Source organism: Ranitomeya variabilis, chromosome 3, assembly GCF_051348905.1.
Source record: "Ranitomeya variabilis isolate aRanVar5 chromosome 3, aRanVar5.hap1, whole genome shotgun sequence".
In the NCBI taxonomy this organism is placed as follows: Eukaryota; Metazoa; Chordata; class Amphibia; order Anura; family Dendrobatidae; genus Ranitomeya; species Ranitomeya variabilis.
In genome coordinates this window covers 783,755,917-783,771,060 of record NC_135234.1, presented here as the reverse complement: position 1 = coordinate 783,771,060, position 15,144 = coordinate 783,755,917, and the positions used below count along the sequence as shown (strand labels likewise).

The 15,144-nt window shown below is 61.3% G+C and overlaps 2 protein-coding genes and 1 long non-coding RNA gene across 5 annotated transcripts in view; 1 reads left to right on the top strand and 2 right to left on the bottom strand.

Moving 5' to 3' along the window:
- Window positions 1-1,750: 1,750 nt before the first annotated feature.
- On the bottom strand, window positions 1,751-11,015 carry TIMM10B (translocase of inner mitochondrial membrane 10B). Its single transcript, XM_077298993.1, has 3 exons — window positions 10,460-11,015; window positions 3,470-3,565; window positions 1,751-3,341 (listed from the first exon to the last, which is right to left on the bottom strand). Exons 1-3 carry the CDS (start codon window positions 10,487-10,489, stop codon window positions 3,105-3,107), a joined length of 363 nt encoding a protein of 120 aa, XP_077155108.1. The 5' UTR covers window positions 10,490-11,015; the 3' UTR covers window positions 1,751-3,104.
- A 286-nt stretch (window positions 11,016-11,301) lies between these two features.
- On the bottom strand, window positions 11,302-11,788 carry LOC143817515 (uncharacterized). Of its 2 annotated transcripts, none has more exons than XR_013224167.1 (3): window positions 11,678-11,788; window positions 11,525-11,576; window positions 11,302-11,422 (listed from the first exon to the last, which is right to left on the bottom strand). It is a non-coding gene; the product is annotated as an uncharacterized LOC143817515 (long non-coding RNA). The 2 variants fall into 2 exon arrangements; XR_013224166.1 differs by having other exon boundaries at window positions 11,345-11,422; window positions 11,473-11,576.
- A 108-nt stretch (window positions 11,789-11,896) lies between these two features.
- The window catches only part of ARFIP2 (ARF interacting protein 2), a 62,475-nt gene continuing 59,227 nt past the window's right edge, over window positions 11,897-15,144 (top strand). For both annotated transcript variants that reach the window (XM_077298990.1, XM_077298988.1), the window contains exon 1: window positions 11,897-13,158. The gene's annotated coding sequence lies outside the window, so the exon portion shown is untranslated. The remainder of the gene's footprint in view (window positions 13,159-15,144) is intronic.

Sequence of the window (15,144 nt, the reverse complement as noted above, 5' to 3'; positions counted from 1 at the left end):
CACTGTTGAGATCCTCACTGCGGCGTTGCTATTTTCATTATGAACATATGACTATAATTGCTGGGACCAGTTCGACTGCTTTGAGCGGGGTCTCCCTTTGTAAGACACCGTAGCGTTATGATGTTATGGAATTGTTTACCACATGACCTGCGATTTATATGTACTTTATTTATATTGGGTTCATTTTATCTTTATTTAGTACATTGATGAAGGTCTTAAACAGACCGAAACGTCTACTGTATGTACTTTTACCTCATTAAATTCTTCACCGCATTTACGTTTTGTGTGTGCCAAGTTTATCTAAAAATGGTACCGTAAGCTGACATCCTGCAGAATGTAGGTATGCTTTTTGTAGTTACCAAATATCCTTCAAGCCAGCATTCACAGGTAAAGGGGAAGAATGGTTATGAGACCAACTCGCATTGTTTTGATTATTTAATCTGTTTGCACAGTTTTTCCTCTGCTGTTTTGCAAGTCAACAAACTGGTTGGCCTGGACAATGTTTAATCAGCACATATTGTAAGCTTGCGAGCAGGGCCCTCATTCCTCTTGGTATCTGTGGATTTATGTGATTATTGTTATACTGTAATGTCTATTGTCTGTACAAGTCCTCTCTAAAATGTAAAGTGCTGGAATATGTCAGCGCTATAGAAATAAAATTATTATTATTGTTAATCAGCAAACATCATTGCATTACACTCATCCAGGATAACAGCACAATATGTTACAATGAATGTCAACTTACAAGTCAATATTACAGGCTTATATGAGCAAAAGTCTGTTTTCCTGACCAAAGAACTCAAATACAAAAGTCAACATATAGATAACAGTCTATTTCTCTTGCCTTAGGGTACCGTTACACAAAACGATTTACCAACGATCACGACCAGCGATATGACCTGGCCGTGATCGTTGGTAAGTCGTTGTGTGGTCGCTGGGGAGCTGTCACACAGTCAGCTCTCCAGCGACCAACGATGCCGAGGTCCCCGGGTAACCAGGGTAAACATCGGGTTACTAAGCGCAGGGCCGCGCTTAGTAACCCGATGTTTACCCTGGTTACCATCGTAAATGTAAAAAAAACCAAAAACGTACATACTCACATACCGGTGTCCGTCAGGTCCCTTGTCGTCTGTTTCCCGCACTGACTGACTGCCGGCCGTAAAGTGAAAGCAGAGCACAGCGGTGATGTCACCGCTGTGCTCTTACATTCCGGCCGGCAGTCAGTCAGAGCGTGAAGCAGACGGCAAGGGACCTGACGGACACCGGAATGTGAGTATGTACTGTTTGTTTGTTTTTTTTACATTTGCGATGGTAACTAGGGTAAACATCGGGTTACTAAGCGCGGCCCTGCGCTTAGTAACCCGATGTTTACCCTGGTTACAAGCGAACACATCGCTGGATCGCTGTCACACACACCGATCCAACGATGACAGCGGGAGATCCAGCGACGAAAGAAAGTTCCAAACGATCTGCTATGACGTACGATTCTCAGCGGGGTCCCTGATCGCTGCTGCGTGTCAGACACTGCGATATCGTATGGATATCGCTGAACGTCACGGATCGTACCATCGTAGCGACAAAAGTGCCACTGTGAGACAGTACCCTAACTGAAAATAGATGTCTTGTTAAGATAAAATGCTGTGTCGTCATAGCTGGGAAGTGTAATTACTTGATGATGGCAGTGGAGAAGCAGATAACTCCTGCACCAATAGGAAAAAAATCTGAAAAAACAAACAGGACAAAGCCAGGATATAATCACAAGTAGCAGTTTTATTGTCCCGAGAAATGTGTGATACATGTGGAAGAAAAGTTTTGGCGGAAAGAAGTTCTAGATCTTTGCACCCCTACACCAGCTCTCCCCGATGTGGGTCACAGTACAATACCACCACAGGAGTAACGCCCGTCCTTCCTAAGGGTACCGTCACACATTGAAATTTTCATCGCTGCGACGGCACGATCCGTGACGTAGCAGCGATCGTATGAATATCGCTCCAGCGTCGTAGACTGCGGTCACACGTTGCAATCACGGCGCTGGAGCGATGCCGAAGTCCCCGGGTAACCAGGGTAAACATCGGGTAACTAAGCGCAGGGCCGCGCTTAGTAACCCGATGTTTACCCTGGTTACCAGCGTAAACGTAAAAAAACAAACAGTACATACTCACCCGTCGGTGTCCTTCAGGTTCCTTGCAGTCTGCTTCCTGCTCTGAGTGCAGCCGTACAGTGAGAGCAGATCGCAGCACCGCTGTGATCTGCTCTCACTTTCCGGCCGGCACTCAGAGCAGGAAGCAGACGGCAAGGGACCTGAAGGACACCGACGGGTGAGCATGTACGGTTTGTTTTTTTACGTTTACGCTTGTAACCAGGGTAAACATCGGGTTACTAAGCGCGGCCCTGCGCTTAGTTACCCGATGTTTACCCTGGTTACAAGCGAAGACATCGCTGGATCGCTGTCACACACAACGATCCAGCGATGTCAGCGGGTGATCAAGCGACGAAAGAAAGTTCCATACGATCTGCTACGACGTACGATTCTCAGCAGGATCCCTGATCGCTGCTGCGTGTCAGACACTGCGATATCGTAACGATATCGCTAGAACGTCACGAATCGTAACGTCGTAGCGATGGAAATTTCAATGTGTGACGGTACCCTAACACACATGCAGCGGTGCACCAGCTGCATCTAGGGAGGGATGTATGAGGTCTACGCAGCCAGAGACCCTCACATACAGACGTCACCGACTATAAAGGCTGGAGATACATCACATCACACAAGTGGTGGAGCACAGGCTGCATCCAAGGACCCTGACAAGGGACGTGCGGGGTCCACAAGTCCGTGCATAGGGGCCCCTTCAATACAGATCACACTGACTGTACAGGCTGCAGTCACATCCTCACACACAAGCAGCAACGCACTGGCTGCATATAAGGATCCTGAGATGGATAAGTGGGGTCCTTGGAGCCAGCAACCCGCCGATGCTGACTGTACAGGCTGGAGATGAATCCTATCACAGGGGTGGCGGAGTACCAGCTCCATCCAGGCATCCTGAGAGGGACGGGCGGTACAGTCCGGAGTCACACTCTGTCCAGGTCGGTGTCACATTGTATCACACAAGCGTTGGAGCACCAGCTGCATCCAGGGCTACTGGCAGCGGGGGAGACTCAGGGTTACCGCTGGCGCTGCTCTGTGGGACCACCGCCTGGGTGCTGGAGGCTTCCGTGTTCTGGGTCTCATAATCTGCCATCCTGCGCTGCACCAGCCCCGGCATCAGGGCCACGTAAGACGCCATCAGACGGTGGTTGGAGCGAATGAGTTTTGAGGCGCAACCGTCCAGACACTGCTCCTAAGAGAAAAGGGCGAAGGTTAGGATTCGAAGGTCACCAATAAAAAGTACACCCTGCGATGACGGGCAGGGTACTATTACTCCTGCCATCAAGTCCACAGTATCCCACTCACTGCAGCCCCCCATACCTCCTCCATGGTGAGCGAGCGATAATTCAGGTTCCTGGCGCAGCGGCTGAAGCATAACTCCGTCATCTTATTATAGACGAGCAGGAAATCCCGGAGCTGAAGACGAAGAAGCCGCATTACTGCGAGTCTGAGGAATCCCGTCCATAGCAGTCCGCCGACACCCAGCCCGTAGCCCGCACTCCGCCCTCATGCCCGGCCCCCGACGCCTGGTCCGTCGCCCGCACCCCGACCTCATGCCCGGCCCCCGACGCCTGGCCCGTCGCTCGCACCCCGAACCATCGCCCAGCCCGTTGCCCATACCCCGCCACCTGGCCCGTCGCCCGCACCCCGACCTCATGCCCGGCCCCCGACGCCTGGCCCGTCGCCCGCACCCCGACCCATCGCCCAGCCCGTTGCCCACACCCCGCCACCTGGCCCGTCGCCCGCACCCCGACCCCATGCCCGGCCCCAGACGCCTGGCCCGTCGCCCGCACCCCGACCCATCGCCCAGCCCGTTGCCCACACCCCGCCACCTGGCCCGTCGCCCGCACCCCGACCTCATGCCCGGCCCCCCGACCCATCGCCCAGCCCGTTGCCACACCCCGCCACCCGGCCCGTCGCCCGCACCCCGACCTCATGCCCGGCCCCCGACGCCTGGCCCGTCGCCCGGCCTCCGACCCATCGCCCAGCCCGTTGCCCACACCCCGCCACCTGGCCCGTCGCCCGCACCCCGACCTCATGCCCGGCCCCCGACGCCTGGCCCGTCGCCCGCACCCCGACCCATCGCCCAGCCCATTGCCCACACCCCGCCACCTGGCCCGTCGCCCGCACCCCGACCTCATGCCCGGCCCCCAACGCCTGGCCCGTCGCCCGCACCCCGACCCATCGCCCAGCCCGTTGCCCACACCCCGCCACCTGGCCCGTCGCCCGCACCCCGACGCCTGGTCCGTCGCCCGCACCCCGACCTCATGCCCGGCCCCCGACGCCTGGCCCGTCGCCCGCACCCCGAACCATCGCCCAGCCCGTTGCCCACACCCCGCCACCTGGCCCGTCGCCCGCACCCCGACCCCATGCCCGGCCCCCGACGCCTGGCCCGTCGCCCGCACCCCGACCCATCGCCCAGCCCGTTGCCCACACCCCGCCACCTGGCCCGTCGCCCGCACCCCGACCTCATGCCCGGCCCCCGACCCGTCGCCCGCACCCCGACCTCATGCCCGGCCCCCCGACCCATCGCCCAGCCCGTTGCCACACCCCGCCACCCGGCCCGTCGCCCGCACCCCGACCCATCGCCCAGCCCGTTGCCCACACCCCGACCTCATGCCCGGCCCCCGACGCCTGGCCCGTCGCCCGCACCCCGACCCATCGCCCAGCCCGTTGTCCACACCCCGACCTCATGCCCGGCTCCCGACGCCTGGCCCTTCACCCGCACCCCGACCCATCGCCCAGCCCGTTGTCCACACCCCGACCTCATGCCCGGCCCCCGACGCCTGGCCCGTCACCCGCACCCCGACCCATCGCCCAGCCCGTTGTCCACACCCCGACCTCATGCCCGGCTCCCGACGCCTGGCCCGTCACCCGCACCCCGACCCATCGCCCAGCCCGTTGCCAACACCCCGACCTCATGCCTGGCCCCCGACGCCTGGCCCGTCGCCCGCACCCCGACCCATCGCCCAGCCCGTTGTCCACACCCCGACCTCATGCCCGGCTCCCGACGCCTGGCCCGTCACCCGCACCCCGACCCATCGCCCAGCCCGTTGTCCACACCCCGACCTCATGCCCGGCCCCCGACGCCTGGCCCGTCGCCCCGACCCATCGCCCAGCCCGTTGCCCACACCCCGACCTCATGCCCGGCCTCCGACGCCTGGCCCGTCACCCGCACCCCGACCCATCGCCCAGCCCGTTGCCCACACCCCGACCTCATGCCCGGCCCCCGACGCCTGGCCCGTCGCCCGCACCCCGACCCATCGCCCAGCCCGTTGCCCACACCCCGACCTCATGCCCGGCCCCCGACGCCTGGCCCGTCGCCCCGACCCATCGCCCAGCCCGTTGCCCACACCCCGCCACCTGGCCCGTCGCCCGCACCCCGACCTCATGCCCGGCCCCCGACGCCTGGCCCGTTGCCCGCACCCCGACCCATCGCCCAGCCCGTTGCCCACACCCTGACCTCATGCCCGGCCCCCGACGCCTGGCCCGTCGCCCGCACCCCGACCCATCGCCCAGCCCGTTGCCCACACCCCGACCCATCGCCCAGCCCGTTGCCCACACCCCGCCACCTGGCCCGTCGCCCGCACCCCGACCTCATGCCCGGCCCCCGACGCCTGGCCCGTCGCCCGCACCCCGACCCATCGCCCAGCCCGTTGCCCACACCCCGACCCATCGCCCAGCCCGTTGCCCACACCCCGACCCATCGCCCAGCCCGTCGCCCGCACCCCGACCTCATGCCCGGCCCCCGACGCCTGGCCCGTCGCCCGTACCCCGACCCATCGCCCAGCCCGTTGCCCACACCCCGACCCATCGCCCAGCCTGTTGCCCACACCCCGACCCATCGCCCAGCCCGTTGCCCACACCCCAACCCATCGCCCAGCCCGTTGCCCACACCCCGACCTCATGCCCGGCCCCCGACGCCTGGCCCGTCGCCCGCACCCAGACCCATCGCCCAGCCCGTTGTCCACACCCCGACCTCATGCCCGGCTCCCGACGCCTGGCCCTTCACCCGCACCCCGACCCATCGCCCAGCCCGTTGTCCACACCCCGACTTCATGCCCGGCCCCCGACGCCTGGCCCGTCACCCGCACCCCGACCCATCGCCCAGCCCGTTGTCCACACCCCGACCTCATGCCCGGCTCCCGACGCCTGGCCCGTCACCCGCACCCCGACCCATCGCCCAGCCCGTTGCCCACACCCCGACCTCATGCCTGGCCCCCGACGCCTGGCCCGTCGCCCGCACCCCGACCCATCGCCCAGCCCGTTGTCCACACCCCGACCTCATGCCCGGCTCCCGACGCCTGGCCCGTCACCCGCACCCCGACCCATCGCCCAGCCCGTTGCCCACACCCCGACCTCATGCCCGGCCCCCGACGCCTGGCCCGTCGCCCGCACCCCGACCCATCGCCCAGCCCGTTGCCCACACCCCGACCTCATGCCCGGCCCCCGACGCCTGGCCCGTCGCCCGCACCCCGACCCATCGCCCAGCCCGTTGCCCACATCCCGACCTCATGCCTGGCCCGTCACCCGCACCCCGACCCATCGCCCGCACCCCGACCCATCGCCCAGCCCGTTGTCCACACCCCGACCTCATGCCCGGCCCCCGACGCCTGGCCCGTCGCCCGCACCCCGACCCATCGCCCAGCCCGTTGCCCACACCCCGACCTCATGCCCGGCCCCCGACGCCTGGCCCGTCGCCCCGACCCATCGCCCAGCCCGTTGCCCCGACCCATCGCCCAGCCCGTTGCCCACACCCCGACCCATCGCCCAGCCCGTTGCCCACACCCCGCCACCTGGCCCGTCGCCCGCACCCCGACCTCATGCCCGGCCCCCGACGCCTGGCCCGTCGCCCGCACCCCGACCCATCGCCCAGCCCGTTGCCCACACCCCGACCCATCGCCCAGCCCGTTGCCCACACCCCGACCCATCGCCCAGCCCGTCGCCCGCACCCCGACCTCATGCCCGGCCCCCGACGCCTGGCCCGTCGCCCGTACCCCGACCCATCGCCCAGCCCGTTGCCCACACCCCGACCCATCGCCCAGCCCGTTGCCCACACCCCGACCCATCGCCCAGCCCGTTGCCCACACCCCGACCCATCGCCCAGCCCGTTGCCCACACCCCAACCCATCGCCCAGCCCGTTGCCCACACCCCGACCTCATGCCCGGCCCCCGACGCCTGGCCCGTCGCCCGCACCCCGACCCATCGCCCAGCCCGTTGTCCACACCCCGACCTCATGCCCGGCTCCCGACGCCTGGCCCTTCACCCGCACCCCGACCCATCGCCCAGCCCGTTGTCCACACCCCGACTTCATGCCCGGCCCCCGACGCCTGGCCCGTCACCCGCACCCCGACCCATCGCCCAGCCCGTTGTCCACACCCCGACCTCATGCCCGGCTCCCGACGCCTGGCCCGTCACCCGCACCCCGACCCATCGCCCAGCCCGTTGCCCACACCCCGACCTCATGTCTGGCCCCCGACGCCTGGCCCGTCGCCCGCACCCCGACCCATCGCCCAGCCCGTTGTCCACACCCCGACCTCATGCCCGGCTCCCGACGCCTGGCCCGTCACCCGCACCCCGACCCATCGCCCAGCCCGTTGCCCACACCCCGACCTCATGCCCGGCCCCCGACGCCTGGCCCGTCGCCCGCACCCCGACCCATCGCCCAGCCCGTTGCCCACACCCCGACCTCATGCCCGGCCCCCGACGCCTGGCCCGTCGCCCGCACCCCGACCCATCGCCCAGCCCGTTGCCCACACCCCGACCTCATGCCCGGCCCCCGACGCCTGGCCCGTCGCCCTGACCCATCGCCCAGCCCGTTGCCCACACCCCGCCACCTGGCCCGTCGCCCGCACCCCGACCTCATGCCCGGCCCCCGACGCCTGGCCCGTCGCCCGCACCCCGACCCATCGCCCAGCCCGTTGCCCGCACCCCGACCTCATGCCCGGCCCCCGACGCCTGGCCCGTCGCCCGCACCCCGACCCATCGCCCAGCCCGTTGCCCACATCCCGACCTCATGCCCGGCCCCCGACGCCTGGCCCGTCACCCGCACCCCGACCCATCGCCCGCACCCCGACCCATCGCCCAGCCCGTTGTCCACACCCCGACCTCATGCCCGGCCCCCGACGCCTGGCCCGTCGCCCGCACCCCGACCCATCGCCCAGCCCGTTGCCCACACCCCGACCTCATGCCCGGCCCCCGACGCCTGGCCCGTCGCCCCGACCCATCGCCCAGCCCGTTGCCCCGACCCATCGCCCAGCCCGTTGCCCACACCCCGCCACCTGGCCCGTTGCCCGCACCCCGACCTCATGCCCGGCCCCCGACGCCTGGCCCGTCGCCCGCACCCCGACCCATCGCCCAGCCCGTTGCCCGCACCCCAACCTCATGCCCGGCCCCCGACGCCTGGCCCGTCGCCCGCACCCCGACCCATCGCCCAGCCCGTTGCCCGCACCCCAACCTCATGCCTGGCCCCCGACGCCTGGCCCTTCGCCCGCACCCCGACCCATCGCCCAGCCAGTTGCCCGCACCCCGACCTCATGCCCGGCCCCCGACGCCTGGCCCGTCGCCCGCACCCCGACCCATCGCCCAGCCCGTTGCCCACACCCCGACCTCATGCCCGGCCCCCGACGCCTGGCCCGTCGCCCGCACCCCGACCCATCGCCCAGCCCGTTGCCCACACCCCGACCTCATGTCCGGCCCCCGACGCCTGGCCCGTCGCCCCGACCCATCGCCCAGCCCGTTGCCCACACCCCGCCACCTGGCCCGTCGCCCGCACCCCAACCTCATGCCCGGCCCCCGACCCATCGCCCAGCCCGTTGCCCGCACCCTGACCTCATGCCTGGCCCCCGACGCCTGGCCCGTCGCCCGCACCCCGACCCATCGCCCAGCCCGTTGCCCGCACCCCGACCTCATGCCCGGCCCCCGACGCCTGGCCCGTCGCCCGCACCCCGACCCATCGCCCAGCCAGTTGCCCGCACCCCGACCTCATGCCCGGCCCCCGACGCCTGGCCCGTCGCCCGCACCCCGACCCATCGCCCAGCCCGTTGCCCACACCCCGACCTCATGCCCGGCCCCCGACGCCTGGCCCGTCGCCCGCACCCCGACCCATCGCCCAGCCCGTTGCCCACACCCCGACCTCATGTCCGGCCCCCGACGCCTGGCCCGTCGCCCCGACCCATCGCCCAGCCCGTTGCCCACACCCCGCCACCTGGCCCGTCGCCCGCACCCCGACCTCATGCCCGGCCCCCGACGCCTGGCCCGTTGCCCGCACCCCGACCCATCGCCCAGCCCGTTGCCCGCACCCCGACCTCATGCCCGGCCCCCGACGCCTGGCCCGTCGCCCGCACCCCGACCCATCGCCCAGCCCGTTGCCCACACCCCGACCTCATGCCCGGCCCCCGACGCCTGGCCCGTTGCCCGCACCCCGACCCATCGCCCAGCCCATTGCCCACACCCCGACCTCATGCCCGGCCACCGACGCCTGGCCCGTCGCCCGCACCCCGACCCATCGCCCAGCCCGTTGCCCACACCCCGACCTCATGCCCGGCCCCCGACGCCTGGCCCGTCGCCCCGACCCATCGCCCAGCCCGTTGCCCGCATCCCAACCTCATGCCCGGCCCCCGACGCCTGGCCCGTCGCCCGCACCCCGACCCATCGCCCAGCCCGTCGCCCGCACCCCGACCTCATGCCCGGCCCCCGACCCATCGCCCAGCCCGTTGTCCACACCCCGACCCATCGCCCAGCCCCCGACGCCTGGCCCGTCGCCCACAGCCCGCAACCTGACCCATCGCCCTCACCCCGCCAGTCACCCGCACCCCAACCCATCGCCCTCACCCCGCCCCCTGGCGCCCAGCCCATAGCCCGACCCGTCACCCTGATGCCCATCGCCCTCACCCCGATGCCCGTTCCATCGCCCCAACGTCCGGTCCGTTACCCTCACCTGGCGCTGTCCGTCGCCCGCACCCCAACACCTGCTGCACGCACTGACGCCCGTCACCCACACCCCGACGTCCGGTCCCGTCCGTTGCCCTCACCCCAGTCCTCTTTCATTACCTTCCTGACAGTGGCCAATCACATCTCAGCTGTCAGTCACCTTCCTGACATCAGCCAATCACATCTCAGTTCTCATTCATCACCTTCCTGACATCAGCCAATCACATCTCAGTTCTCATTCATCACCTTCCTGACAGCAGCCAATCATATCGCTGTTCTCATCCCGTTATACGCCCTGTATATTACAGCCGCGCTGTGACTGGCCGCCGGCGGTCACGTGACAGTGGCCGGCATGGAGCGTCTGCCCGGCTCCTCACATTGCGCAGTTGCTGCTGTTCCCCCTCCATGGCGGGCGCCGCCGCTTCTCTCCGGACTGTCTGGATTCAGATGCTCGACGGCCTCACGACTCTTCGTTCTTCTCGGTGTCTCCGCAGTTTCTTCCGTCTCGTCTCCCTTCTGCTGCATGTGACCCTTCAGGGCGCCGCCATTACTGTAACTCGGCAGGCGGTGAACCTCTAGTGACCGGAAGTAGCGGCCATTTTCCCGTAGTCTTATGATATAATCTCTCCCAGACATCTTCGCGGCAGCTCCGCCAACCACAAGAGGGAGACTGCACTTCCGGATTAATTGTCAACTTCCGGCTGATTAGACAGCTGTCAGGGAGACTCCGCCCACCAGAGACAGCGGCTTAGAGAGCGACTGAGGGTGGAGAGCGAGGGCGGCTGCTGCGGAGAGACCCCCGGGAGCCCCGAGAGACCGAGGCCGGAGACACCGTCATCACAGAGACATGGAGACGGCCAGAGGAGTAAGAGACTGCGCATAGAGAGCCAGCATCAGAGAGACCTCTAGTAGAGAGGCCGGAGACAGCCAGGATAATAAGAGACACCCAGCGAGACCGAGCACAGAGACCTCCGCCATCATCAGAGAGACCCCCGGGAGCCCCGAGAGACCGAGGCCGGAGACACAGAGACATGGAGACGGCCAGAGGAATAAGAGAGTGCGCCTAGAGAGAGCCAGCATCACAGAGACCTCTAGTAGAGAGGCCGGAGACAGCCACGATAATAAGAGACACCCAGCGAGACCGTCATCAGAGAGACGACGCCTGGAGACATCACCATGGTCAGAGACCTCCATCTTCAAAGAGACGTCAGCAGGAGGCCCTCAGTGTCCTGAGAGACCTAACTACAGAGACCACAACTAAAGACAGATAACACTCCTGAGACTGCACCTAGAGACCCCCAGAACCGTAAGAGACCTCCAACATCTGAGTGAGACTGCATCTAGAGACTCCCAGGACCATGAGACCTCTAACATCTGAGTGAGACTGCACCTAGAGACCCCCAGGGCCATAAGAGACCTCCAACATCTGAGTGAGACTGCACCTAGAGACTCCCAGGACCATAAGAGACCTCCAACATCTGAGTGAGACTGCACCTAGAGACCCCAGGACCATAAGAGACCTAGAACATCTGAGTGAGACTGCACCTAGAGACCCCCAGGACCATGAGACCTCTAACATCTGAGTGAGACTGCACCTAGAGACCCCCAGGGCCATAAGAGACCTAGAACATCTGAGTGAGACTGCACCTAGAGACTCCCAGAGCCATAAGAGACCTCCAACATCTGAGTGAGACTGCACCTAGAGACCCCCAGAGCCATAAGAGACCTCCAACATCTGAGTGAGACTGCACCTAGAGACCCCCAGGGCCATAAGAGACCTCCAACATCTGAGTGAGACTGCACCTAGAGACCCCCAGGACCATAAGAGACCTCCAACATCTGAGTGAGACTGCACCTAGAGACCCCAGGACCATAAGAGACCTAGAACATCTGAGTGAGACTGCACCTAGAGACTCCCAGAGCCATAAGAGACCTCCAACATCTGAGTGAGACTGCACCTAGAGACCCCCAGGGCCATAAGAGACCTCCAACATCTGAGTGAGACTGCACCTAGAGACCCCCAGGACCATAAGAGACCTCCAACATCTGAGTGAGACTGCACCTAGAGACCCCCAGGACCATAAGAGACCTAGAACATCTGAGTGAGACTGCACCTAGAGACCCCAGGACCATAAGAGACCTAGAACATCTGAGTGAGACTGCACCTAGAGACTCCCAGAGCCATAAGAGACCTCCAACATCTGAGTGAGACTGCACCTAGAGACCCCCAGGGCCATAAGAGACCTCCAACATCTGAGTGAGACTGCACCTAGAGACCCCCAGGACCATAAGAGACCTCCAACATCTGAGTGAGACTGCACCTAGAGACCCCCAGGACCATAAGAGACCTCCAGCATCTGAGTGAGACTGCACCTAGAGACTCGCAGAACCATAAGAGACCTCTAACATCTGAGTGAGACTGCACCTAGAGACCCCCAGGGCCATAAGAGACCTCCAACATCTGAGTGAGACTGCACCTAGAGACCCCCAGGGCCATAAGAGACCTCCAACATCTGAGTGAGACTGCACCTAGAGACTCCCAGGGCCAGAAGAGACCTCCAACATCTGAGTGAGACTGCACCTAGAGACCCCAGGACCATAAGAGACCTCCAACATCTGAGTGAGACTGCACCTAGAGACTCCTAGGGCCATAAGAGACCTCTAACATCTGAGTGAGACTGCACCTAGAGACCCCCAGGATCATAAGAGACCTCCAACATCTGAGTGAGACTGCACCTAGAGACGTCCTCATAGAGAGCCTGTAACAGCATGTCTCCAGCATCATAAACCTCAACTGATTTAGAGAGACTGCGCCTGGAGACATCCAAAATAATAGAGACAGAGCCGAAACAGCCAGCATCAAAGAGACAGCACCCCAGTCTATCACCACCAGAGGACGTCTCATAGAGAGACAGCAGCATTCTACAGACTGCACCCTGGATCTCACTGCAAGAGGACGTCTCATATGCAGAGACCTCAAAGATCATAAGAGATTCCTGCTGATGATGAATTCTTTATAGAGAGACATGCTGCTAGATTTGTGACTGTCTGGTTCAGAGACATCCTCAGCCATAAGGTAACGCTGAACCCTGACAGGCTCATAGCAAAAAGAGACAGTTGTTAGACTGACCGTCCGATAAGAGCGCATGTGACCTGATGTGTACACAGTAATATATATATATATATATATATATATATATATATATATATATACACATATATACACCGGGGTACAGGCGTCATGTGATGTGTACACAGCTCATATATATGTGTGTATATATATAGTATATATATATATATATATATATATATATATATATATATATATATATCTAATATATAAAGCTGAATGTGTGTGTGTGTGTATGTATGTATGTATGTATGTATGTATGTCCGGGATTGGCATCTGAACCGTCGCAGCTACAGCCACAAAATTTTGCACAGTCACACGTCTGGACCCCGAGAGCGTCATAGGCTATGTTGTGAGGTGAAATTTTAACCCCGCGCTTTCCAATTCACCAAACAATTTTGCCCCTATCGACATAATGGGGAAAAAGTGAAAGGAAAAGTGTTGGAGGCGTCGCAGCTACAGGCACAAAATTTTGCACAGTCACACGTCTGGACCCTGAGAGCATCAAAGCTATGTTGTGAGGTGAAATTTTAACCCCGCGCTTTCCAATTCACCAAACAATTTTGCCCCTATCTACATAATGGGGAAAAAATGAAAGGAAAAGTGTTGGAGGCAAATTAACAGCTGCCAGATGTGAACAAGGGGGACTTAAAGAATGACAGCGATGGCGCCAAAGAGTATATACTGTACAGTTGCTAAGGTGGGGCCCCAACATGGGATAATCACCACACCACCACGGGGATATGAACACACACACAAAATGCGCCACATACTACCACGTGCTCGAACACATATACCACCCTCAGCGCACATTTCACCACACATACACCAACCTCGCCACATAAAAGTAGAAACACAAAAGTCGCCGCTCAAAACTCGCCACGCGCAAAACTCTCTACATGCAAAACTCGCCACACGTGCAAAACTCACCTCATGGAAAACTCGCCACACGCAAAACTTGCACACGCAGAAAAATTGCCACACGCAGAAAAATTGCCACATGCACAAAAGTTGCAACACATGCAAAAGTTGCCTCACACAAAACTTGCACATACTCAAAAGGCACCACACATAAAACTCGCCACGCGCAAAACTCGCCATGCGCAAAACTTGCTGCACACAACGCTAACCTGTCACATGCAACTCGACACACAAAAAGTTGCTACACGCATGTCGCCACACAAAACTCATCTCACAAAAGTCCCTACATGCATGTCGCCACACGCAACTCAACACACACAACTTGACACACGAAACTCGCCCTAAAACACACACAAGTCTGGTATTATCCTTCAAAAATAAAAATCTGATTAATAAGCAGACAAACTTACAAGAGCAACAAATGTACCATATAGGAATCCGGCAGCTGTCAGTCACATGACCAGTCTATTATGTGTATGTGTGAGCTAATATATACTGCCAGGGGGTGGGCTTACTGTTGGCTGGGGATTTATCAGGCTGCCATTTTAGCTTACAAATACTGAGGTAAAAATACTGACCAAATAACGTGTGAACGAGGTCTAATACAGGAGGAGATGACATACAGATATATACTATATACAGGAGGAGATGACACACAGGTATATACTATTTACAGGGGAGATGACACACAGGTATATACTATATACAGGAGGAGATGACACACAGATATATACTATATACAGGAGAGATGACACACAGGTATATACTATATAGAGGAGGAGATGACATACAGGTACATACTACATACAGGACGAGATGACATACAGGTATATACTATATACAGGAGGAGATGACACACAGGTATATACTATATACAGGAGCAGATTACCTACAGGTATATAGTATATACAGGAGGAGATGACATACAGGTATATGCTATGTATAGGAGGAGATGACATACAGGTATATACTATATACAGGAGGAGATGACACACAGATATATACTATATA